At 36.2% G+C, this 27342-nt stretch overlaps 2 protein-coding genes across 3 annotated transcripts in view; one reads left to right on the top strand and one right to left on the bottom strand.

Annotated features, from left to right (window-relative positions):
• Nucleotides 1-295: 295 nt before the first annotated feature.
• On the bottom strand, nt 296-26217 carry NUP37 (nucleoporin 37). Its single transcript, XM_068944611.1, has 10 exons — nt 26083-26217; nt 24525-24736; nt 22333-22457; nt 21294-21366; nt 15028-15122; nt 4169-4259; nt 2245-2426; nt 1645-1695; nt 1175-1268; nt 296-481 (listed from the first exon to the last, which is right to left on the bottom strand). The coding sequence occupies exons 2-10, from the start codon at nt 24678-24680 to the stop codon at nt 368-370; spliced, it is 981 nt and encodes a 326-aa protein (XP_068800712.1). The 5' UTR covers nt 24681-24736; nt 26083-26217; the 3' UTR covers nt 296-367.
• Nucleotides 26186-27342, top strand: part of PARPBP (PARP1 binding protein) — a 54551-nt gene continuing 53394 nt past the window's right edge. For both annotated transcript variants that reach the window (XM_068944588.1, XM_068944599.1), the window contains exon 1: nt 26186-26318. The gene's annotated coding sequence lies outside the window, so the exon portion shown is untranslated. The remainder of the gene's footprint in view (nt 26319-27342) is intronic.

Genomic DNA, 27342 nt, shown 5'->3' with positions numbered 1-27342 from the left:
TTTAGCAGAATAAACTCAGATGGCCAGATACATAATCTCCTAAGAAGAAAAAAAAAAACAAACACCCCCCCCCCCAAACACCACCAAAACCCCTCTTAAAAATTCATTTCATGCCAAACACAATGTTAAAAAAAAAAAGCTTTGTACATTTTATTTTAAGGAAGAATAAGCAAGTACCAGGTGCATGATATCTGATTTTATGAACTGTTATATTCGCAACCTAAAAATCAAACACAAAAGTTTTTGTACTTTTCGTTCTTTTGTTCTCTTGGTGAATAAATATCAGTACAAAGAGTAAATTCCTTTATGTTTTACTGCAGAAAGGACATTATGGTGTAAAGTTTAATAATCAAAACAAATGTTTATTTTACATTTCAGTCACCCAAAAGAAAATTTTATGATCTCCTCCAACTGCACATAATGGAAGAGTTCTGTGCCATGTCAAACCAGATCCTACAGCTGCAGTGCCAGTAAGAATGGGCTTAAAAGAAAAAGAGAGACAGAACAGAGAGAGAAATATAAATAAAATTTACCATATAAATGATTACTATACCACATATACCAAGTTGCATAAACAAATAAACCCCATAGATTTAATACCCCTTAACAAATACGGTTAAAATACAACAGGAATCAAGCTGAAAAATCTGATCATCTGCTACCTACTTTCAGCAGCTACTTGCTACATATTTAATAAGATGCACCAAAATGTTCCATAATAAAAAAAATTTCAATTATCATCATTATTTCAAATGAAATTACTTCCTGTTATTGTTACTCACAACTACTATTTTTTGAGATATTTTTATTGTGATCTTTACAGATGCATGCTGACTGACTTCAGCGACAACAAAATACTTCCTATGCTTTACATGCATTGTCTTTGGATATATTTTCATTAACAATTTAAAATATTCTTAATTCGAACCTGCAAAATGCAAGACCAGCTGATTTAGTCTCTCTAGAATTAGCAATATCAAAAATGTATTAAACAACAGGTTAAATGCAGTGTTTTTTTTCCCTGTCAGCACGGATGAGAAAACAAAACAATTAAACCGAGCAGCATTTCTAGATAGCTTTGTCTAATTTTTATTTGTACCTTGTAACTATTTACCAGCTTGATTTAAAGTGAACAGATGCAACTCCATCCAAATAGCTGAATGCAAAAATTTACCTGGGGATGTCCTAAATGATGAACCAGGAGTTGAGTAGTTGTCTTTCCTGGATAGCCAGTGGTTGCAAACAAATTTTCATTCACTCGGGACCATCTAGGAATAAAATGAACGTAGCTTTCAAATATCACCATTAGACTACCAGGAGCACACACAAACCTGAGTTCTCTCCCTTGAGGTTAACTGTGTGAAGCCACCACTGACACCAAATAATTCAATTTAGAGAAATGGCTCGTTTTAAACAATGCACCACACTCAGCCCCTTACGCACACTGTTGAAACAGAGTAAATGCATGCAAATTTTATTCATACACACTAAATGTTGGTCATCCACAAGTGTCACTAAGCTTATAGACTGGGTCCCCCTAAAAATGGTTCAAGTGAGACAGAACTGGGTCCCTAAACTCACAACTGCACACATATAGGTATATTTATATAGAGAGAAAATACAAAACAGAGACAACACTTATACCTGAATAATCGGGCTCGATCCACATGGACAGGTCTCTTATCCTGTGGATAACTAAAACAGATGTTTCGGGTAAAAAACTGTTCTGCACACAACCATAGTTTATACTGTAAGTACCAAAGGCACATCATTTAAACAGTGAAGGGGGCAAATTGCTCATGAAGATGCTGAGGGAAAACCTGAGTGTTACTGTGGCTAACGCCTCAATTAGGAGTAGGAAAACTGAAGTAGTTTTTCAGCTATTATGGTTCAGTAATTATGTATATATGATTTAGAAGTTAAAATGAAATTAGACAAATGCACAAAACTTACAATGAGACGTAAACAGTAGAGATGCTGTCTCAAATGGACAAAAAGAACCACCATGCTCCTATTTATTTTTTTAAACAGATGTGTACTAGTAGAAATAAACATGAAACATGAGGAATGTCAGTGAATGATCTATATTGATTTCATAAATCCTGATGAGTTTTCATTTATTTACTGAGTAGGTGATGCAATACATAGCACACCATCACTTAAGCAATTAGCAAAGTGGCCACATCACCTCATGTGCTACTTAAGGAGAGAATAAAGAAATCTCTCCCCTGGTTATGCTGATACCTGGAGCGAGCGATGTCCCAGATTAGCCAATCACTTCCAGCAACAGCTCCAATTTTAAGAGGATTCTTTAAACACCAGTCGGCTGACATCAGTGGCGTTTGTTCACACTCCAGAGACAGAATGGCCTGCTGGGTAATCAGGTCATAGAATCGTATCGTTCCATTCTTCTCTGCTACCATCAACTGTAAGAGAAATTAAAAAATGCATTCTCAGAAGACTTTGTAAACTGAATCTTAATATCTTTTCTACTCTAATAGCAAACCTAGTATATCGTCAAGCAAGTATTAGTATTTGGATTTAAAATAAGTACAATTTTTTACATTGTACCAGAAGACATTCTCCTAAACACTCTTCAACCAAATATACAGATCTATATATGGGTGTACATATTTATACATATATATAAAACACACTTTAACCTATACTTGTTATATAATATATACATGATTACATGGTTTTATGCAACTATATACATCTTCAGTATATCTTTGTATATAATTTTGGCACCCAGAAACCCCAGTTCTCAACCATAGATGCCCTGTGCTTTTAAAACAAAAGTTATGACTTTAAAAACAAAAAAGTTCCTGTTCTGAGTCCAAAGACTGAGATAGCGCTGTACAAGAAAACAACAATACTGATCAGTTTAACTGTAAAAATCTGGATTCATGTTTAGTGATTTTGCATAGCATCTTTTGGTTCATCCATATAATATATTCAAGTAGTTTGTCAAGTACTGTAGAAAGAGCTTCCTGATTAAATGATGAAAGAGCTTTTCTTAATGATGCTCTCAGAAGGCCATTAAGAATACTTAAGGAAGGCAAAGAAGCATCAAAACAAACACCCTCCCAAATAACATGCAAGTTTGTTTTGGAAAAGAAAGCTGTCACAGAAACATTTTGTTTTTCAATCTAATAGATGTGGTGCAGTAAGCATTTTGACCTGCAATAACCTTTAAAGCAAGCAGCAGCCTGTAAAGTTGTACTAGCTTTCTGAAGGGCTCTTCCTTCGCAAGAAAACTGTGCCTCTTGTTTGATAAGGGTCAAGGAAAAGACAAGCTAATATGTGTAGATCTGTGTAATATTTCAAAATTTTGCAGGGAAGTTTAGGCCTAATCTAGTAATTTTAGTTAACTAAATTGCCCAGCAGTGAACACGTTCAATTTGATGCCACCTGATTCAACAGTTTTCTTAGTGAAGGCTGGATATTGGTGGGAAGCGTGATAAAAATACTGATCCTTCTTCCCTATTGCTACCAAAATATTTTGATACTTTATTTTTCTACTTTTCTATGTTATAAGTGTGTGTTGTTGTGGTAATCTGAGCTGTTATTTGTAGCTGCTTAAGGCAGTTATTGACTAGTACAACAGAAAGAATAAATTCAACATTGCAAGGGCTAGACCATTAACAAAGCTAAATACTTTGGTATGTATCAGCCAATTAATTCTTCCCAGGACAACAGACGTATAAATATAAAATCAGTCTATTGGTTTCTTTTCACCTTTCAGCACATATTTCATATATTTCAAGCAAGAACAAAACAAAATCCCTTGCTAACTTCAAACCAGATAATTTTCAAAACTTGGCTTGCTTTAGGGGAGCTTATCACCAAGACTGAGAAAAACTTGAACTCTTCTCTGGTAACTGTAAGTTAATACATTATCAGCAGATCCGTTATCAACAACTGATGCATGTAATCAAGAAGGAATATTTTTGAGGGGAGGAGCAAGGAACTGACGGTAAGATGAGGAGAATGGAAGTAAATGGGTATTCATTTGTAGTGACTTCACATTAGCAGATCCAACCAATATGCAGTTAAAAGGTACACTGGCTCCTCAAACTTCAATCTTACTATCGCATCAATGAGTCAATTTAGAGAAGCACATCCTCATGTTGTTTTAAAGGAAGAAAAGGCTGCAAAGCTCAACTTTAAAAGCCTCCTCAGGATGCCAGCAAACACTCATTCCAGGAGAACGCAAAACAAAATGGGCCTTCTCATTTCCTTCCAAATCCCAGACCCTAAAGCAAAAAAAGGTAAAGTATTAGACTATTTATTGTCATTTGACTGCAAATACACTAACTTTCAGTGCTCCAATAAAATCACAGTTTTAACAAGGGAAGTGACCAAATGAAACTTGGTATTTGTCTTTTATCACTTGAAGAAGAAACAGACTAACAGAACACTCAGAATCAAATCTGCAGTCACTTAATACTTCAGGATAAGTCAATGAAAGCAGTGGGTGCTGATGTCTTCCTCGGTATCATGCATAGAACAAAAACCGTTATTTTTAGAAGTCAGAAGATGCATGTGGTTAAATTCTAATTATGTATTTCCTCTCTATGATTAATATGTTTGTTTTGATTACCTAGTTATCCTATTATTACAGCTCACATTTAGTATCATATTACAGCCAAGTACTTATGAACAGTCTGCTAGGACAATAGGGGTGACTGACAGGTATCAGTTTATTTAACATTTGCCGTAAGATAACAAAGGGAGTACCAATGTATTATGTTAAGCATAAATTATAATAATAAATTTCATAATAAATACAACTTTCATGACAGTAACTTACTATACTGCACAAAATTAAATGTTTATGTTATTAAAGATAGTATTTTAAACATTGATAAATTAGGCAAACCCTCTGTTTGAGTGGATAATGTCCAAATGATTTGACAAGTTTAGATATCTAGACATGAAAATCTAGATATACCTGCTAACTATATTCCTAACTCAATATTGTAGCCTTTGTACTACACCACAAACAACAGTGAGACAACACAAAGCAGGAAGATTAGTATTTGTCTGGCTGATATAAACAAACTAAGGTGAAGTAGCAAGCAACTTAAATCAACCACGTTACCACGAAAAGGATAATTAGACCATGCACTAAAACATTTTGCTTGTCTAATATATGAATTTAGATTTTTTTTTTCCTGGAAGGACAAGACTGAGTAACGGAAACATAAGAAATTAAAAATGAAGCTAAGGTAAAGAAATGGATCTGTGGCAAAGGTACATTAGACCACAGAAAGCCTTGGCAAGCTTTCAACAAATAAATCACGTTTTGGTTAACCTTTTCCTTTAAAAGCACCTACTGTACATATCAGGCAGTTAAATAAAATAAATCAGCCAACAATATCGGGTAAATACTGATTAACAGGGAGGAGTATGCTGAATCACCAACACTAGGTCTGGTGATAAGCAAGTTTGCTCTGCACGCATTCCAAAGGAGTGTTAATGAGCAATCAGTTTATAAGATGCAATGAGAACACAACTGAGGCTATTTCACATCTCAGCCACTCCTCAGTGGCACTCCTCTTCCTACAAAATCAGTAGCTCAGTTGTAGGACAAGGACATCGCAGTTGTGAATAGCAACCCCAGTTGCAAGTCTGTATAGAATTTATATACATGTTCATGCAGAAATATATAAATCTGTCCTCCCTCTCAGAGATGAAAAACCTAGAAAAGGCCAAATTTTTAAGTATAACGTTCTTCTTAGTCTTTAGAGTCAGCTGAGTGGAGTATTATTGTTTATTCTAGAGCATTTTTGCTGACTTCCTCCAGACTTCTTCAGTTTATATCTCACCAGGGTGCTTGCAGCTTTATATTTAAGAGATTTCAAAAAACTCTTAAATAATAAATCACAAGTCTAGACAAAATATACTAGAATAAAGTAAATATATTTAATGAACAATGTTATCTTCTTATGCCAAACCACAACAGATCAAATATTTGTTTTCCTTGTAAAACTCACAGGGTCTCTAATCTTGAAAGATCAGTGTCCCTATTAAAAAAAAAAAGGGGGGGGGGAGGGCAAAACAAAAAACTGACAAGTGTTTAAAAAATGAAATATCTACTTGATTAGGTAATTTAGAAACATACAATACTTTCTTCTACTGCCAGAAATTTTGCCTTGTAGATTTGTCCAAGTCAAATCAACACTTTCCATGTGTATTTACTGTGCAGGGAGAAAATTATGATATAATAGAAGATGGTGAATCATTTTGGCCAAGGGAGCATGCCTTCATATTTCCTTCCCTGAAGTGAAGGAGGTTATTAGGTGTTGAGACAGAAATTTATGCTTTCTCCTTAACTTTGTTATTTATAAAATGCCAAGCTTGTATCTCTTATTTTGCCAGAATGGTAAAATTGTTAGTAATGAGCCCTATAAGAGAGGGGAAAAAAAGGTATAACTACCACTCTTCTATATTTTCTTACTTCTTTATTGATAATAAACATAATATCAAATAGTTTTGCAAACAAACAGGCAATATATATCAAAATAGATCCTTGACTGAATGCATGAAGTCCATGTTATTATGGCAGTTTATAGTTACATATGTATTCAATTAACTCTTTTTTAGTATTTCTGACTCACACAAGTAACAAATGTGCAAAGACCAAAATTTTAGCCAAACTGGATTTCAGTTACTCAGTTACTCAGAAATCTTAACCAATGCAGTTGCAGATGCTGAAAAATAAAATCTCCCATTTTTTCCACATTCTTTTCATTGTAAATCAATCTATAAAGTTTGAGCACCTTGTCTCCCATTCTCCTTTTTCTTTGTTCTTCTATTTTCCCAATCCAGTATTATAGAACAAGCATGTTCATTAAACTCTCCTAACATGATTACGATTTTATACCAAAGCAAACTAGAGTCCACTTTTCTCCAAACATTCCTACAGTGCCACCCTCTTCCCTCTCCTCCTCCCCCTACCAGAAGTTGTTGTGTAGAGTTGTTAAAGGGCTTTAAAAAGCTGCCACGATAAATTTTAAGGGAAAAATTTGAATAACCAAAGTTCAAATAGAGGACAAAATTTGAATAATAAAAAAACCTCAGAAATAAGTAATCTGCTCAGTGAATTCATTCATTTCTAGATAACTAAGGAACGAGAAGTTAGATGCTGCAGTACTCAGCCTTTAAACTAATACAAGATTATAGATATGTGCAAATGCCACTGAAGAAAGGTACCAATATTTCATTACTTGTATCCTATGATACAAAAAAATGACAACTACAGTTATCGCAAAGCATGGAAATATTCTAATTACATTGGGACAACTATATTTTATGTAATCTGCATAAATATGATGACATGCTGTACATATACAGTGATTTTTTCACAGAAAGGATTTCTGTTAGAGATAGCAAAGTATCCATTATGCTATCTGAAAATCTGTCTGTGGCAACAGAGATTACCCTTATGTTCTGACTTTCTGAATACTGAATTATTTTATTTAAAGCGCAAAACCGAATTCTAACTGAGAAAAATCATAACTGGAAAGAATATAAGAACAGAAACATATTGTAACCCTCAGGCGCTTCTCAAATCTCCTAAAGTCAGAAGTGAAAAAAGGAATTCTTTCATCGTAAGATTTGCAACGTTCATTAAGGGAGGGTAGGGAAAAGCGGGGCAGAGTTGTGAGCTAGAAGAAACCTTGATATCTACTACAATTCCCTACCACAAAGCAGGATCAACTATACTTAAGCCATTACTCACAATTACTGTCTGACCTACTCTTAAAAATGTCCAATAAGCTTTTTTATAATATCTGACTTAAATATTCCATGGAGGAATTTCCTTATATCTCCAGTAGACGTGCAGAAAGGAAGATTAACAAAATGATTTGAGAGGTGATGTGTTTACGCACCTTCAAACATTGCAGATGAACACACAACACTCAATTATAGTGAAGATATTTTTAGCCAAAGCAATGCAAGACAAGGTAAAAAGTCATGAACATGCATTTTTCTACACATCAAACTGTATGACCGCAGAGAATTAGGAAGAAAGCAAAAACAAACAAACAAAAAACAACCATGAGAAAGTCCTATCTCCCCTGAAAAGCTTAGAAGACTAAGGAGAAGGAAGAGTTCTGTTACAGAGATCACATGTTAAACAGCAAAGTCACTGAGCACAAGGAGTGAGGAGAGGAAGATCTCACAAAATGAAAATGCAGAGATTGGTTACTACTGTGGAGAATACAACCAACTCTGGCCGTGTCTCAGGTCTTTTGCCAAGTCCATATGGAGGTAGTTATCAAGGATCTAAAGAGGATACTGGGTGGGACATGAAAGAACAGAAGAATGAACTGGAACTGCAGAAGTCCAGCTTGCAAGTTGCACCAATGCTCCCCAGAAAGAAAGAATGAGTGATGACATAATTAAAAAGCCAAGTGATAACTCAGACTAGAGAGAGTGAGGAAGAATGAGACAGAAACCCTGCAACAGCTTGGTTTTACTGGAAGGCAGTGCTCCAGAACAGCTACAAGGTGATTCCTTGAAAAAAAAGACAGATAACAAGTGTATACAGCTCAACAATAGTACTAATAAGGAAAGAGTTGTTCTATTTGTTAAGGTATAAAGAGATTGTTACTAATGATAAATCAATGACATAGCAAGTGGCTTTCAGCAGTATCACTTCAGAGCGTTCTCTTCTCAAATTTTCTAAGCCAGTCAAAATTAGGCTGCTAGGTATGTGGATGAAGTACATCAAGAAGAATTTTGGTCCTGCAAAAGGGTGGCAGAAAGCAGCACTTTCCTTCCTAGTTAATGGATTGATGCCCAGGTAATGATAATATCAGACTACAAGATGTCCATGTCCTTCTGCGTTACATTTGAGCACAGGTACTAGCAATTCAGGTTTGCAAAAATCCCAGACCGCCTTTTGCAAGAGGAAAGAAATTCCAATGGAATAACTACATTTATATGAAAAAGTTCTATGTGGCTTCAGTTCACACCATCATATTCCCCTAGTTTGTTGTTCTATTCTTTTTGGTAGTGGGAAAACGGATTCAAAAATATATGTTTTTAAAAAACTCGGTTTTGTAGAGATGAAAGCCTACTGTAAATTCTGGTGAACTTCCCCAAGAAAGGCAGTGCATTGATCCAAGCTTTTAACCCTCGTGTTAACACCAAGAATACTTTTTTGACCTTTAGGAAAAAGGACAAGTGCCTGGATTCCACAAGGGCTTTCTTTAAATGTGTGAGTAGGTTGTGAAGAACTAATGAAACAATATACAACGCTGCCTAGGGAAGGACCTTTCAGAATGCTGTTTGCTTTCCTACTGTAAATACACAGGGCTATTTAATAAACAATCTGGGGACAGAGATTCTAAGCATTCATACAAAGAGAAAGATGTAATGCTAAAGATAAACTGTAATTACTAGTCATTTATTTTCTTTTACTGACTAAAATAAAGAATTTAAATATATATAAAACACAGTGCACTTCCCAGCTAACAGTTCCCCACTGCAGAACGTAGAGCAGACTTAGGTATTCGCGCTCCCTATTAGCGCACTTTGCAAAAAAGGGTGCCACAAGAATGGTTACCTGGGGAAAAAGAGGAAATTTATCTGAACTGCCTAGCACTAGCCCACTAGGCATACCTATCTTAAATGGGCTCCCGACTCAGCACATAGGTCTCTAAATTTGTGCCTGTGTGGTATGGCTTTCATATACTTTTGAACCATTAAAATAAAAGCCTTCTCCTTACAGTAAATGTCTACATACTCTTCTTTCAGAAAGCGATCCATGTTCACCATTTTCTTTTAGTGGCCAAAGGAAATGTCAATGTTAAAGAAGTAGTCACTAGAAACTTTCAGCATTAAAAGCCAGGTTTCTTCCCTCTTGCATCTTGCAATACCTACTTTGATATTCAAGTAACAATCTGTTTTTTACTAATAACTGTGGGCTGTGGTTGTGATTATCACTTGCAATGATAGTAGAGGTGGGAGAGGTAATGGAACTGCAAATCTATTATCGGAAGTGTTTCAGCTGACTGTTTGTCACTAATAGGCATTGCAGGGACTATACAAATACTACTACCACTGAAATATCGTTAAAGTTGTCTGAAACAAAGCCAATGACTAAACAGTATTTTTCTGCAACAATGTAAAGCTTCAGTTGTGGCCTTCCAACCAAGGAAGAAATTAGCTGCCTGAGGTATCTATCAGCTTACTGTTCCTAATGTAGACCTAAAGCTAAATGCCTCTGAGATGACCATTATTGAGCAACTCAGCTTCAATTCTGCCAATGAGCTTCTAAAATATAAGGTAACTGCCAAACAAATCTAATGAAATGATTTCAATTTATAACAATTTATAGGCTAGATTAACTTCTAGGATTGCGTGACCCTCAACATAAGTCATAACACGTTGCACAGGAAATAGCCACCATTTCATAAATTTATCTGAATATTTTGAAGACTTCTTAATCAAAATCTTATTCATCCACACTTAAGACGAGACTGAAATAACAATCCAAACATTTGATGTAGAAAGTGATTTTTTGGAGTTTCCTTCTTTAAAGTTTGCTGGATACCGTAGCAGGAGACTGGTTAACGCGTGAGTATAAGACTGCACTCAGGGGACATACAAGGATGCCTACACAAAGCATGCAAAGTCAAAGACTGGATTCTCAAAATAATCCAAAGCCCTCCTTTATTTTAATCAATTACAATGTGTAACTAGCTTGACAGATGTAATTAGCATTCCTAAGAAAGGGTAAATATTTTGATATGACATTTCTTACATGATGAGATACTGGGGAATTATATCACAACAAACAAATTAAAGATATAATAACATGAAATAAGATACTTTTTTTGGTAATTTTGGCAAAAATTGCTAAGAAGGGGAAGATAATAATAAGATAGAATTTTGGAGGCAGCAATGAGAACGGCAGCTTGTTAACACGGCCAAAGACCGAAACATTCATTGAACTATCAAGGTAACACCCAAAAGCAACATGTGCTGGCACTGAATTAAAGAACACACGACAAAATAAGGAACAAGAGTCACCATTTGCTTTCATTCATATTGTCTAGAAATAGAGAGATCTAAACAAAATAACCAAGACAAGAGAGTAGCATCCAAACAAATACAGTACAGGTGAAAAAAATCCCTAAAAAAAGACAAAACCCACTACAGTAAATTTTGGGACTCTAGTTAATTTAATTTCCCGCTATATCAAACACTGTCCACGGAGCAAATCTAACCTTCTGATGGACTGGCATTTGTGATACATGACACAGAGAAGACTGAAATTGACAGTGACTGATAAATAAATTCAAAGTCCTTTTTTTTAAATGAAGCATCATGAGCCATGGCATAAGTCACTCAACAGTCATTAAGCGAACTCAGAAAGGAAACAAAGAGCGACCACATTCAGATGAAGCAGCAAATGTGTCAACTGTGTATTCTTTTCTGTTACACAAAAAAAGAGAGAAAGTGAGAGTAAGATGTAGTTCGAGAAATAATAATAAATAATAATAAAAACAGAGGTGAATCCTTCTCAGCTTGCTTTAAAAAAGAGAGAGGAGCCAATCCAGCACTTGATGACCTGGTGACCATGACAGAGTCCCATGCTACCACTACTAAGGGCCTGACACTGACAGCAAAAAAATTTTAGTTCAATAGGAGGGTGGGGTATGAGGTGGTATCAATTAGATTCAAGTCCCTTCTCAGCAGTCTGGTCAGGATAGCCTGCACCTTAGCCACCAGAGGTTAATTTTTTAGCACAAGTAGGAGAGTAGTGATTTTTAAACAGGATATTTTACAGGAAATAATTCAAGCAACATTAGATAGTGGCAAGAACTACAAACAGCTGAGGGGTGTCTGTTAAGCTCATGCTGTTTTCCAAACATCTCCTATGTTCTTTTTGCAGAGGCTTTATTTCAGAACAAAATGATTTGTACATCTGAATCCCTGCAGCCTCCTATATTGTGCTTCCAAATCATAATGAAGAGAGCCAACAACAAAATCTTTTAGAGAGTGGTGCTCAGGGAGTTGCAAACGCAGTTCCATTAGCAGAGCGGTATGCATGTGTTCCTACACTTAATGCAGGAGTTCAAAGATGTGTGTAATGCTGCAACAACGTTTTAAAAAATTATATGAAACATTCCTTTAAGCTACTGTAAAAGATCTTTTCTTATTCATTAAACATGCTCTTAAGATACCAGGAAGTAGGCAAGCAAATGACTTCAGTTTCAAAATAATCTATAAAGTATTTCTGTGCAACTGAAACAAAGAAGTAATTAGAGTTATATCATGGAAAAAAAAATTTGAGCACTGTTTCAAATCGACTTGGTTTTTTTTGAAACTGAAGTCATTTGCTTGCCTACTTCCAGGTATATTAAGATTCAAGAGCAAATTTCCTGTTGTTTACTGCTATGACCCTATCTGGTTCTCAGCAGAAACATACAAATATCCTAAATTTGAATTATTTATGCACACCACATGATGACCTTTATTTATATTTACACATGGTTTAGCTTTATTTATATTTATTTTAATTTTACTGCATGTTGTACATGCACGACATCACTAAACTGATTCAAAATTCTGTTAAACTAATAATTTAACAGCAGTTTTTCTCTCTTAAATTTTGCAATCAAACTTTAAAAATAATTTTCTCTACAATTTTTATGAAAGATTAAAGCAATCTTGAAATACATACAAATGTCAAATACAGGCAACTATCCTTCAATACCAGTTTACTTTATAATCTAGTATTAAAAAAAAAAAATTGTGAAAGAACAGTATCCTGCCAAAGATGTATTAACTATATGCTTGTGAACAGCTTCATCCATCTTGGAATACAGCCATCCTTGGGACAAAAATGCTGAACTCCATAGTAACATTTTAAAGGGGAAAAACATCTTTGAATATATTACCATGTTCTCTTCATGCAGTATCCAACCTACACTGTCTTCCATCCAAGAAATGACCAGACCCAGGTTTGAGATGTCACCGTTGCAGAAGCTTGTGGCCATATTGTTTAATGCATGAAAATTGAAAATGAATTAACCTAGATTAAGGCAATCCATTACCAGTTCCTTTAGATATCTCCACTAACCTTACTGGCAAGTGAAAACTAGGAAATATCTAAAGATGTTTGTATATGTGAGATCTATACGCTGAGATATTAACTGTGTCATTTTTAAGACCTAAGAGTGAAACTCTAACAGAACAGTATGCAAATGCTGAAAAATGTGTACTCTTGTACTAATTGTTCAAGTACTTCATTCCAAACGAATTAATAGATGATGTATTCTGAGAAAAATTTCAGGATAGAAATTCAGTACAGACAGAAAAATTATTCCTCTTCTTACATTACTGCTGAAGCAAATTACACAGTAAGTAAGGAATGATTTTGGTAAGTCCCAGGGAATGCATTTTCCATTAGCTTTGAAAGTGTAACCTTTAAATTCAATAAAAAAGTCTTCATGCTCCACATGCATGAATGGAAAAAATAAGAACTCAAGTAGCCAAAAAAAATCCCATTTATTTCCCATGGCTTTTAACCAAAGACTTTATGGTTTACTGCATAAAACGTTTTTCAAAGTTACTAAGTTCAAATCTTGATAGCATACCTTAATTATATCATTTTCATTTCCTTTTAATTTAATATCAAGTAGACTATTGCTTTAAAACAGATCTCTTTCATCCCATGAACACTGAGCATTTCATAAAAAAAAAAAAAAACCTCTGAAACAGCTCTTTGCTAAACAAACATACAGTATTAGTTTAGATTTGATGAAGAAATCAAGGATAGGATATAAATCAGAACAAAGTTGGAATAAATCGCACATTTCTACTATTCATTCCTAATGATTTTGTTGGGAAGAGAGACAGGACAGCTACAGAAAGTCTGCCTACTGGTCAAAGTAATATTTCTGAGTTCCCTAGGAGTGTTAAAAATCACAGGCTTTTCAGATTTTCAATTCATTTAAGATAGTGTAGCTCAACTAAAGCTGCTAGATTGTGATTTATACCAGCTGATGATCTGTCCATTAGAAAAATCTCATACACAGAGCAATCATCCCCAAGCTCTTCTCTTCTCTCTTAGCAGGTAGAAGCTTGCTTCAAATAGAAGAGCTTTTCCTTTCTTCTTCTTTTTTTTAAGCTCATCTTAAAAAAATAAAGTTTTTTCTAAGCATTACCTGTTTATTTATATAACATTTGTTTATATATTTATGAGCTGGTAACTTCAAAGAGCAAATATATAACCCACATAATCACAGAAAAACTAAAATAGTTCGTTAATTGAGCCAAATTTTCAGTTATCCCAGCTATCTCAAAGAAAAGTCAAAGGCGACACTTTCAAAAAAGTATCTCACTATTACAATGACTTGCTAACGCTGCACAGCGGTTCCCCTGCTCTCCCCAACTGTGAGCTGCACTGTAGGGATGAAGAATAGCAGCTCTATAGATTCATATGCACTACGAGGAGGATGGGGGAACCTTTTGACACGAAAAAGCAACTTCCTGTCCTAAAATACTTTAATCGATATTTTCCAAAGTATTTAACCATATTTCCCCTTTATTTTCATTTGCAAACAGAACTTAAATATTGCTTAAATATCACTGTATTAGTATGGTAATATTCTTAGGCTATATAATCTCCTAGTAAGGCTAATAAATTTGGGTAAGCTAACAAGTTCACATGGGTATATGGTTTTGAACTTGACTTATCTGATGACAGAACAGAAAGTCTGTACAGGTCACAGTGCTGAGCTACACGTGTCCTGTCTCTCCTATTCTCGGGCCTCTTATTTCTGTCCCAACCAGAGGGAAATGGTATTGCATGTAATTCCAAGATGGAAATTATGAAAAGAAAACTATTCTAATTAGTTCAAGAAGTTGCCCATGGGGGGGGGGGGGGTCCACATCTAGCAAAACAACAACCAAACAATGAATTCAAATAAAGACCCACTAGAAAACACAAAAAACTCTACAGCATTATTTCAGTGATATTTTGAACAAAATACATACCTGCAGGTATGATCGTCACTCACACTTGCAACTTCCTGACCTTCTTTGGGAGCAAACACCAGATCATTAATGTAATCTGAGTGGCCATCAAATGTCTGTCAACCAGAAAAAAGAAATACAATAATTCCTAACATTAAGATAAAAGTAACAGAGCTGACTGTTCCAACAGTCTGCAACGTATTTAATAGATCCATTAAAGGAAAGATGTATAAGTGTGAAATGAAGCTATCATTTTACATGCGAGGGAAAAAAAACAAAAAAAAAAAGAGATATTTACCAGTAACTGAAGCTCTTTAAGAGGTCTAGTTCATGTTTACATTCACACTGTGGGTGAACAGACCTGCTATTCCTTGTAGTTCCCATAGAACTCAGATTAATTTTCTTGCCTGACACTAAGTGGATCACAGCAGAACTGTTCCATCTTCCTTTCAGCCACAGAATTTTTAAGATAGAGGATAAATCTTAGAAAGAGGAAAACAGGCAGGAAGTGAATGTACACATGGTTCACACAGCTTAAAGAACTCCGATTACTGGCTAGTAACTCTCATCTCCGAATGATAGTGCTCATGTATGTTCTTACTGGGGATTACTGCAAGCCACAGGAGTGTTTTTTCCTGAGGGAGCAATAAACCAGTCACTTGTTTGGTATATGCCCTTTCTCCAAGCAGCCAGCACACACATTGCTCAAGAGATGTCCATTAAAGATAACTAAGGACCAAAAGGCTACCTTTCAGAAAAAACTGAAAAAAGTGTCAGTGAAAGGAGATGAAACACAGAGGATGATGCATACTAAAACCTTTAAGAAAATTAAAACTGAGAAAGCAACAGTATGTAAACAACAAGCAAGCCATATAAAATCCTTCTCTTCAGCAATGAAGCACAATTTCTTTTAAGCATTTGAGAGGAGCAGACATCGTGCTTTGTGCTCTCTGCTTTATATGCTCTTGTACTAGAGATGAAGGAAAACATAGTATAGCATACACTTTTTTACTGGGAAGTTACGATTATCCATTCTCAAATAACAGGACATAAGCACTCATAGCGTGAATATACATATGAACTGTCAGTCAAAAAGCAAACCTTTACAGTTGTATCAGTAAACATGAAGTCATTTCAAAGTGAACATTATTGTTCTGGATTGAAATTTATTAATCATGATGTTTTTGTTTCAAAATACTGAAATTTATCCATAACAAAACCCAACTTAACAATACAGCTTTCCTGAATGGAGTCCCACAGTTTCTAGTAAAAACTAAAAGTTGGATAGATTTTTTTATATATATATTTTCAAGGCTTTTCAACTATCTTGCCCAAAATATCAATTTTTTTTTTTTTTTTAGTATCAATTCCATGTAAGTACTTTATATTTATCTACAGATATCAGTAATCTTTGGAGGCTTAAAGTAACTTCAAAAACTAAAACTGAATTACAGAACTTACACACGTTTAGCATTAAGCAAGCACGCAAAACTCTTCTCATTTAGGGTTCAGTCAAAATTTGAAGTACTTCAAAATTCGTTCACATGGAGCCTAGGTAAGATTAGATCATCTCTAGTCTTATCAGAAAATTTGTATCTAGTTAAGATAGCAGTTGTTGTTAATGAGACAAATCATGTATTGATCCTTAGATTCAACATCTACGGATGTTTATGACAGAAAACTATGCACTTTATAACAGAAAACCAAATATGCATACATAGCTGTTATATCTGCTACTGTACTATACCCTTCAGTCACACAGATTAAGTCTCAAGGTACGGCTGCTCTTGTTTTGCCAGCAAGGCATCAGAAAAAGAAGAGGAAAACATCATCTGGATAAAAGCATGACGTGGAGAGGTTGCGGAGAAAAACAAGGTGGAATGAAAATAACCACTTTCGCAGCTTTTTCAAAGGAAAAGCTACTCTCTAAGAATACTCTCTTTGATCTACTCTCTAAGAATATTTGTTCCTCAAAAGAGTTACTCCACTAACCAAAACTAATTTGTAATGCACGCACGGTAGTTTAGACCCTTCTCTAAAAATTTTATGACAGCCTAGTCAATTGAATATAGAAACATTTTCAGCAGCCAGCCTAATTTTTTCCAATAGCTATTGATTTTATTAAAACATAGTGGATCACACTAAAACTAATCCATCCTTAAATAACACTAAACTATTTAGACATAAATGCAAGCCTTCTGAAAGTTTTCAGCATTCTGAATTCAAACATCTTGCCTCATTTTACTTGTACCGTTCTGATGAAATATGCTTTCGATTAAACAAAATTTGAAGCAGGAGAAGGGAGAAAGCAGCCAAAACACATTTCCAAATGAAAACCTCAAAAAGAAGAAAAGATTTCAGGAAGATCTATCAGTCATATTTTACCTTTTGTTTGTTCTGGGCTTGATCCAACCCATGAATTTTGGATTAGTCATGTTGACAACATGGAAAGCTCAGTATGCTTGAAGTTCATTGATGATAATTATATCAAGACAGTTTTTCCACTGAGAAAACTGTGAGATTACTTTCTACTTCCCTCCAGAAGTAACACATTCTAATTGTTTACTATAAAAGACAAAATGTTCAGAGATTACATTTTAACTGTAGTCACATACTTCCTTCAGTTGTGTTTGAACATTTTGTACTTCTGAAAATCCCATGTATAGAGTGTTCACTGCACAATGGACCAGTCATCCATGTGTTCATCATGAATTTCAAACCCAGGTTTATGAAATAGTTTTTCCCTGAGGTTCCAATTGCATGTTACTAGGAAACTAGTGTATCAAGCTTATTTATTAAGTCAATTCAACATAGCTAACTGAGAAGTTGTGAACACCTGAGATTTGCAAATATTTTAGACCTGAGTGAGGTTTTACTTTTTTCTTGTCAAAAAGAATATAGGACAATGATCATCCAGCTATAACAAATTTAAGATGACTACCCTGAGATATTCTTTTCCCCATTTTTTGCCAAAAAAACCCCAGAAGAGATCTCAAAAATATCATTTTCATCAGTATAAGCAGACTAGTCTACATTCTTCCCTTTCACTAAAGGGAGCTTACCATTAAGTACATATTTTCTAGCCGTTTTCTCGTTATTTTTAATATTAAACCTGATTCATTAACAGTATGGATTTTTACTTTTTCCTTAGTCTCAGTGCACCTTGAATGAAGTTCATAGACTAAGTCCAGTGATAGACTCGGCATGAACAAAGCCAAGAGCCGAAACTTCTCATCGGTCCTGCATAAGCATCAAATGATCTTTAGTCTTCCATAGTTCAAAAATGGAGAAGCACTGCTCCTCCATGATATCTTCAGTTGACAAAAATCAAACTCTGATACTTTTATCTGCTTCAACAGACACTTTCAGTAAGTTATTCGTATCAACTGGAGTTGAATAATTAAGATATTGTGATTGTTTGTTTCCTTCTGGGGCAAAATAACTCCTAAATTGCTCGTACATACAGCTGAGGCTGCTCAGCCTAAATACCACATTCTTGTGTCCAATATGTGTTGTATTAATACATCATCTGTAGTCTCTGTGCACACTCCCTATCATTAAAAAAAAAATTCTTTGGTGTTATGCAATGAACTTGCTTTTGCAGTAGAAGTTCATAATTGCAAGTAACAGCATTTCAGACAGGAAGAAGTCCTAAAGGTGGAATAACCTATTTGCTGAAGAACCTTTTTATATGAAAAATAATTGTCACCTTAAAGGAAAAGCAGCATTTCAAACTTATTTCTAGGTATCTAATCAAAGCTACTGCATAATAAACCTTGTCCAAACTGGGAAAATAGTAACCCATCACAGAAATCCCAATATGAAAAAACAGCATTGAGTAGACTGTGCTGTTGAGTTGCCCTCTTTGCTCTTCTCGATCATATATTGACAATGAACTAGAAAAGAACTGTCTCATCAAGTATATTCAAAGTGATTAGAATGCAATTACAAACAACAGGCACTTAAAATAATAACTTAATAATAATCAGCTTACTAGATTTCTTCATTAGAATAAGCTTGCTTATTTGAACTTGTATTTTAAAAGCTTAAATTCATGAATTATCAAAGGTGCGCTTGTGTGATGCTTTAATACTAATTATTTCTCTGGAAGCAACGAGTTCCTATTGAGCAGGATGGCAGATCTCTTGAGAATTTCTAGTCTTAGTCTGGGCTGTTTCTCACGCTGATGTGCAGGAGTCTGAAAGCTGGTATAGGCATGAAGAGAAGTCTGCTCTGGAAGGTGCAGAAGAGTACCTTCTCCTACAGACCAGATGATGGGGGAACAGTAAGAGGTATGGAAATTATAAACTATCCTTGTTATTATTTTCAATTTTAGGCAAAGCCACACAAATTTGTTGGTCATTAATTAGCACCCAAGAAAAATAATTAACAGCTTTCATGTTTATTGCAACTAGGGAAGAACAACACTCATCCATGGCATCATGGTCCACTGAAGTCAACAGACTTCTCATTGATTTTAGCAGACATTCCATCAGGCTGCTCATGAATCCAAAACCAAAAAAAATAAAGAACTTGCTAGCTGAATTTAGAGCCTGTATCATCAAGTTCTTGCACATTATTTCCATTCATTAACCAAATATCCTCTCCATTGTCATTAAGGAATTCATTCATTCTTTTTCTTCTGTAAGCTTATTGATAGATCTATAAATTTCTCAAATTGCTATAGACATAACAGGAATATTAACTTTTTAAAAATGTGTGACAAGAAACTTAAAAGATTTGAGTCACAACTATCCGCAATAACAAACAAAAAAAAATTGCAGTATTATATAAATAGATCGCTTTGGTAAGGAGTGATTTAGATACCATTTCACAAGCAAACAATGTTAAAATCTTACAGAAATATTTTGCTAGAAGTGCCAAAGTTGTTTTCAACTATGTCAGTTATCCCATTGCCTGGGTGACAAAGCCATACTAGATGATGGACCAAGCATGAAAGTAGGAAATGGGTAGGAGAATGTATGAAGTAACAAAGAAAGCGTTTTCTCTAAAGAAAGATGTTCTATTTTCCAGTAACATCCATCTCTACTTCTTAGGCCATGGCTTTATTCACTCCACTATCAGTACGACTGCATAAGTGACATCTGTGGCTCATTTACTTTCTGTATGACGGATATTATTGTCTTACTAACACGCATTACCAAAACAACACGCATTACCAAAACACAATGGAATGTCAAATCTCTTCCCCTTTATACTACATAAAAAAAATCTCACTGACAGAGGTTCTATCATACCCCAAAGCACTAAACGAGAAGGAGCTCTCTCCCCTACTTTTTTTTGTTGCTGTTGTTGTTTAAAGTATAGTTAATACTTGCTCGCTCCTGGCTGAGACCTCAACAAAAATTCAAACTGGTTAACATGACTATATAATTAATATTAGTACTTGGATTAGGATATTGTTTCAAAGGCAGAATTTTGAAGAATATGTACATGTTCAAGTTATTGATGAGAGTGACATAGGCGTTAAAAAGATACAGATGTTTAAAAACAAAACAAATCTTCAGTTTATAAAGTGGAGGCAGCATCTAGACCTCATATCTTTTATATTACTGATTTAAGAATACTACCATCCGTACTGAAAGAAGAGGAAAAGGAAATTGTATTTAAAGTAGACATTTACTTTATTTCTGCTTCAGAAATAAACAACTGACAGCCTATGGGCATGTTTTCTGTAGCTGGCTTTAATATGAGTTAAATTCAATATTCCTTCTTTAAATTTGCTACTGTATGAAAGATTTTCCTTGCAACTTCCACATCCATGGTGACAGAAATAACTTGCTAAATATTCTTTCCTCATAGAGGATCGCAATAATCAAGCCTGGTTGTTAAAAAGAGTCTATGAAGTTTTACAGGTTTCCATATGCAACACAACCTTTTCTACCATGGTGCTTGAAATTCATCTGTAAAATATCCTGTTTATGAGTATACTTTAGACCATGCATAGGCCTATGCTTGCTTTTCCAAAATTGGGTTAAATTGTTGCCCAAGTACTTTTTTAAACAAAAGACTATATAGCAGATTATTATGGTTATTCCCACTTTTAATGACAGAAAAGCATATACAATACAACAGTCTTCCATGGAGACGATAAATGTAGGATCTGCAATACTTCTATGATCTATCTCATGCAGAAGAGTGGGCAAAATAGGACAGATGGGCAGTTAACAATTAGACTCCACTAAAGACTGAAGAAATATCTTAAATCAGCTTAGTTGTTTAATGTGAACAGTAAAAGATTAAACAACAACAACAAGTCCTCTTACCTTATATTCATTCTTATCCTGAAGGTCTGAAGTAAATAGCCTTATCTTCCTATCAGAAGCTGCAGTACCAAATCTAGAATCATGGGACACAGAAAAGCTCTTTAGTCAACCAACACTGACACAGTAGCCCCCTTATCAAATTTCCACACCGAGTTAAAGATGAAAAGTGACATGCAGGAGGAAATCAGTATTTTGATAAAATTTCTAATTTATCTTCTGATTTATCTAATTGTTTGGGCAGCAAGCACCCAAAAATTGTAACTGGAGCTTATGTATAGCGCAGGATGTGTGAATGGCAAGAACACTTTTTAAAGGAAAGAAACACAAACTTTTTTTTACAAAGCTAAGTCTGAATCAACTATAATTAACAGAAAAGTCTCATAGCTGCCACTGAAACTTACCTTGGAGGCCATTTCACCTCATTAGTAGTGTTTTAAGATACCTAAACATAAGTCCATAAACCAGTTTTTAATATATTTTAAACAAAAGACTGTACAAATATGTAGCTTGCTACAGTAAACAACTATCAGAATTTTGAAGAGGCTTACAAGCTATTGAGAACACTTCAATTCTTGTTCAATTCAACAGTTGGCCTTGTTTCTAGGTTTACAGCTCAACTGGTCTCACAAATTGCATTTGACTTGCACCTAAACACAGCATAAACTACATTGAACGTTACATGTAACTTTATAAGGGACAGGACATTATGACAGCTTCATCCACAGTAAAGTTCCTAAGAGTTCTTTCTTGACAGACATATAAAGAAAGGACAAACTATATTTTAGTACCATTAAAATAATGAACCGGTGGTAAATACTATTTTTTTCCCCTCCAAATTCAACTGGGAGATGAGGTGATAGGACAAAAAACAAGGATGACCTTAAGAATGAAATTGTTGTTCTAGTGATGTGATCAGACTGTGCCAGTGATTTCTACCAAGCTAGATTTCACCCAAAGGCTTTAAACTTAATTCAATATTAAGGAATCAGGGCAAACAGATAAGAGATGAGGATTTGTTGTACTCGTCTCGTTTAAATACCTTAACTGGGGAGGTAAAGCATCAAGTCTAGTTTCTGGACTCCATGCTATGGCATCAACTCGGATTCCATGATGAAACGTTCTTAGTGTCTTATACTGCATCCCCTCCACTTCAGCATCCTCCTCCTACAGGATATATTATAGTGAGCTAATCCAGAACAGTGTCTTTATAACTGCTAACAATTCAGACTGATATGAAATTGAAAGGCTTTTAAGCTAGACTTACCGGTTTTTTGTTTGCTTGTTTGTTGTTGTTGTTTTTAGATTGTAACCCTTTCACACTAAAAACTTGGAACATAAAGACAGTACTTACTTGAAAATATGTAAACGCTTAAAAAGACATGAAATGATTGCTGGTCTCAGGCCACAGTACAATGCTGAGGACAGAAGTCAGAAAATCAAGCTACACAGACAGTGAGCCCATCCTTTGGGCAAGTAATATCTACTTAGATATAATTAAAGCCATTCATAACAGAATGGTAAGAAAATACACACTGCAACTGAAAGACATAATGAGAACAAAACCAAGCATGTCATTTAGTCTATCCTCTCTCCAAGTTCATTTTGCATTATGGAATAATTCTGTCCCTTCCAGAATATCACTTTTCAAACAACAAGGGGTAGAAACATATACTCTGTCATCTAACTTGCCTGCGCCTACTGCCTCGTCTATTCTCTCCAGAAGCGAGCACACTGGATGGTGGCAAAAACGAGACAAGAGTTGGGACTCGATGAAGCAGGTGACCTCTAAAAAAGTTTATATTCCTTCAAAGGGCAATGTCTACTGAAAAGCTTGTGAGAAAGTAACCGAAGGATACCTCTAAAAATTTAAGGTAATGATTCTGCTTTGATGTAAAGAACCCCTCCATATTCTCTGTGGATAAAGTAGAAGCCAGGTGGGACCTAACTGAGGAAGCATGAAATTATCCCGAGGTTTTCAATGCTCCTGAAAAGGGAAGGACAGAATAGCATTTTCTTCCCCTACTTTGGAAAAAAAAGAAGTAGGAAAAAACCCCCAAACAACAACTCCAAACGTGGAGAGAAAGAGAAGTTATGAGAACTACAGGAAAAAATACCTTGTACCAGTGGCTGTCAAGAGTTTTAGATTATGTCCCCTTCAAGACTTACTCCAAAAACATCACAGAGAACAATACAGAGCGCAATAGGGATTTTTTGTTAGCATTAGGTACCTTTCAGAAAATTTCTAACCAGAATATTTTAAGAAAAAATGATAATAGACTAGCTACACTGTTACGTCAGATATTTAAGAGCAAAAATAATACTGTACAATAGAGAAGGGAGTTCAAGAAAAAAAATCTTAGAAGTAAATTCCAAAGATAAGAACGTTCTCCTATTGAATTTCAAGCACCTAGGCAAAAAAATTCTCATAAAATTAATACTGTGTACTATATATTTTTATCCTGTCTAATATTTTTTTTTGATGTAAAAACTTCCATGACATGATTCTAAAAAATGATGAGGTAAGAAAACATATCTTAGTTTCTAACAATCTGTAGAGAGATCCAAAAGAAAAAAAAAGGCAAAAAATGGCTGGAAAACAAAAAATACGGTAGGTAATTACTTTCCACAGTCTTTGCTATATTAAGTTTTTCTTTTAAGGAATGTTAATTATAGCTTCAAAATAGTTATAAACTTTGTTGTTTTTCAGACAAGCTGAAAGTCTTAGAAGAGAGTTAAATCTAAATAGCATATATACAGAAAACAATATATGCGTGCAAAAAAAGGAGCTGATTGTGACAAAAAAGAATAGTTTGCACAATGAACAGCAAAACTTAGGCTATACATTTCAAAGCTGTCCACCTAAGTTACTAGGTAGCAATCAGCAACATTTCCAAGAGATGATACAGATGGGATTGCCTACTACTGTTTCATTGCAATCTATTGAAAAAGAACTTTATACCAGCAGAATGATGATCTCACAGTGAGATCACCATTCTCACTGAGATCACAGTGATATATTTAGTTATAACCAACTTGTAGAAAATATATATATACAAAAATATATATTTTCTCAGAGAATAAGTACTCTAGACTCATTAAGTCAATAGACTGCCTGGTAAAATGGAGTGAGGGGAAACAGGAAAGCAGCTTGGGTCTTTGTGCACCAGAGGTGCTGGCAAAGTAAGTTTCAGGAGGCAACTAATAAAAATCTCAGCAATAACACAAACTAACCTGAAATCTGCAAGTCCCAACTACTACGTAATTATTGCCACCATATGCGATTAGCGAACATGCATCTCCACAATCAAATGGATTGAATTTTACCACGTGCACATAATCTTCACAATCCACAGTGTAAGCAGCATTTCTAATAGAATCTTGCTTCATTTTCAAGGGAATAAATCAGGGTATCAACGTCTTCTACAGGATGAAGACCTATATACCTACGTATAAAGTTTGAAAAAGCAATCGTTACACATTTGCATAAAGAAAGATAAAAGTATTTGCGGCATAAATCAAACTTTGCTATAATACCATATTTAAAAAGAACACAAAAGCAGTATTTAAGCTCAGCGTATATAGATTTAATATGTAATTCTATCAATCAAAATATTAACTAGAACGCTTATATACGTTCAAAGCTGTCTCTACTGACTTCAGCAATAATGGCAAATTTTGTGCCATTATGACAATCAGCACTAAGACAAAAAAAGTGCCGGGAGATTAAGGCACTGTACACATCAGAAGAGTCACACATAGAACTGCTCAATTTCCAACAAAGAGACAACAAACGATGCATCACTACCTTCAAATTCTCTTCTCTAGTGTGTCTCTTTAAAAGATAGTATTTGTTTAATTAAAAGCAGAGCTAATCAGGGCCACACAACGTAAATGAGAATACATACAGAACACGAAAATACAGTTTCATGATTTAAGCCAACCCAACTGCTGACAGAGCCTCTGTAGTTCCCCTCTAACAGCAAAACAGCTAACTTTCAACTAGAAAAAAAGTGTGCATGTCCACAACTTACTACTTTACTGTATTCAACCAGTTTTCAAGTAAATTGGGTTCCTGCGCTAATACAGCGGGAGCCGAGATACACAACAGAGAACAGAATCATCCCTTCCAGCCCCAGGACAGATTCTCATTAGTTTAAGCCTTTTGGGAAAACATATCTTTAATTACACACAGCGTGTAGAAATAGCTTTATGTTTGAGAGCCCTGACAGATTTTGCTAAGCTAGCAGTCTGCAGGTCTCAGGATCAAAGACTGAATTTTTTGCTTGGGAACCACCCAGGTTTTCCACGGACATCACCAAGGCACAAAAAAGCTCTCCGTAGTTGCACTCTTTCATTCATTCAGCAATATGACACGCCACCACAGTGATACTGCGGCCAAGTCCTACATACAGCTATGTTTCTTCTGAGGCCAAATTTTAACCCCACCTGTAGCTTTCTGACTTGCAAGATATCTCACCAACGCAGACTGCCAGACCAGTTTAATTAAAAACTTCCTCGAGGTTATTTAGCTTAATTCCTTAAGGAAACACAACTCCGGCAACTGAGCCGTGCGGGTGCCCGGCAGCCCCACTGCAGCCCCCTGCTCCCTCCTCCTCCCCTCGGAGCCCAGCTGCTAACGCCAAGCTAACGTCCCAGCACGCTGCCTCCTCCCGCCCGAGGGCCCGGGCCGCGCCCGCCCCAGCCAGGCGAGCCCCGGCCCCAGCCCCGCTCCTGGGCCGGGAGAGGCCCCGAGCTCCCCCCCCCCCCGGGCCGAGGCCCCTGCACGCACCTCTGCGGCCCCCAAAGCGCCCAACGGCCGCGGCACCGGCGGCAGCGCAACCGCCTCTCCCGCCAACCGTTGGCAGCGCCTCCCACCCCGGTGCCGGCAGCCCTATGCTTCCGGGTCAGCGGTCTCGCGCTCCCTAATTGGGCAGCTGCCGAGGATTTAAATTTAAACCGCCGGGGAGGGCAGTTGCGGTCTCGCGCTTGAGCTGCGCTGGTGGCTTTGTCCTCCTAGTCACGCAGGTATCTTCCCCTAGGAGAGCAGGAGGACTGAGTTGGCTGGGAGAGGGGTGCTAAAGTCTGGGGGAGGGCGTAGGAGCTGCGGTCCTCTTCTAAGCAAAGAGCGGGGTGCCCCGGGGTGGGGGTGCCCCGGCTTCGCGCTGTCCCTGAGGTGCTCGCGGGGGGGCAGCGCGAGGCTGGGAGGTGGTGAGGGGCGCCCTGCGGTGGCCACGGCCGGGGCCCTCAAGCTGGGGGGAGGGATGATGGTGATAGGATAGGACAGGACAGGCCTTAGGGCTTACTTCAGTTTGTTTTGTTTTTTCTTGGCTTGTTTGAGATGTTTCCCTAAGTGTTTGCTCTGAGTGGTTTGGCTTGTTCCTCAGAAACTGCCCACGTTGTGGGGGGGGGAGGGCGGGGGAGGGAGAATGGAGAAGCACCTCAGGAGAGATTATGTCTGCCCCATACTGACTTGCACCTGGTCAACTGTCCTGTCCCCTATGGCCTGCATGACTTGTTCACGTCAGTGTAAGCAGAAATAAAATGAAGCAAGTCATCCCTTGCAAGCAACTTGGAAAATAAACTATTGCAGCTGCTGTTACTGTTTTGCTTGTTATGAGAAGTCTCCTGTATTCCTCACCTCTCTCCTGTGCTTGTTTGTTCTTCATGGTTATGCCTGTTTAAAAAAAAATGCTGTGGGTTGTGTGTGTGAATGAGGTGAAATATAATAAGGGGAAAGGTTAGTTTTGTGTTCTATAAGTGGATGACCTAGTTCTTGCTAGGTACTACATGCAATGTTGAGCCCTGTGTTTCAGGGAAGAATAGGTTTAAAGAAAGCAAGATGAGAGTCTCAGGTACCTTTTCTTTAAAAAAAAAAAAAAAAAAAAAGGAGGGGGGCAAGAGGCTGAGGAAGAGCAAAGCACAAAGTAGTCAAATTCAAAACTGATACTGAACTCATTCCTAAAGGAAATAGGAGAGATCAAGAAAAAAAAAAACCCAAATTATTTAGTATTTGGAAATATCTTTTTGTAGTGATTTTTGGAACATCTAT

The sequence above is a fragment of the Struthio camelus genome, chromosome 1, assembly GCF_040807025.1.
Source record: "Struthio camelus isolate bStrCam1 chromosome 1, bStrCam1.hap1, whole genome shotgun sequence".
NCBI lineage: Eukaryota > Metazoa > Chordata > Aves > Struthioniformes > Struthionidae > Struthio > Struthio camelus.
The sequence above is the reverse complement of the archived record's forward strand: the minus strand, read 5'-3'. Positions and strand labels throughout refer to the sequence as shown.

What these genes read in the sequence shown, in the direction of transcription:
- NUP37 (XM_068944611.1), bottom strand. Translation starts at nt 24,680, where the DNA reads ATGAAGCAAGATTCTATTAGAAATGCTGCTTACACTGTGGATTGTGAA. An exon ending in GCTTTACCTCCCCAGTTAAG is followed by an intron (nt 21,367 to 22,332) that starts GTATTTAAACGA and finishes CCATGATTCTAG; the next exon opens with ATTTGGTACTGCAGCTTCTG. An exon ending in GATCGAGCCCGATTATTCAG is followed by an intron (nt 1,269 to 1,644) that starts GTATAAGTGTTG and finishes TTTTATTCCTAG; the next exon opens with ATGGTCCCGAGTGAATGAAA.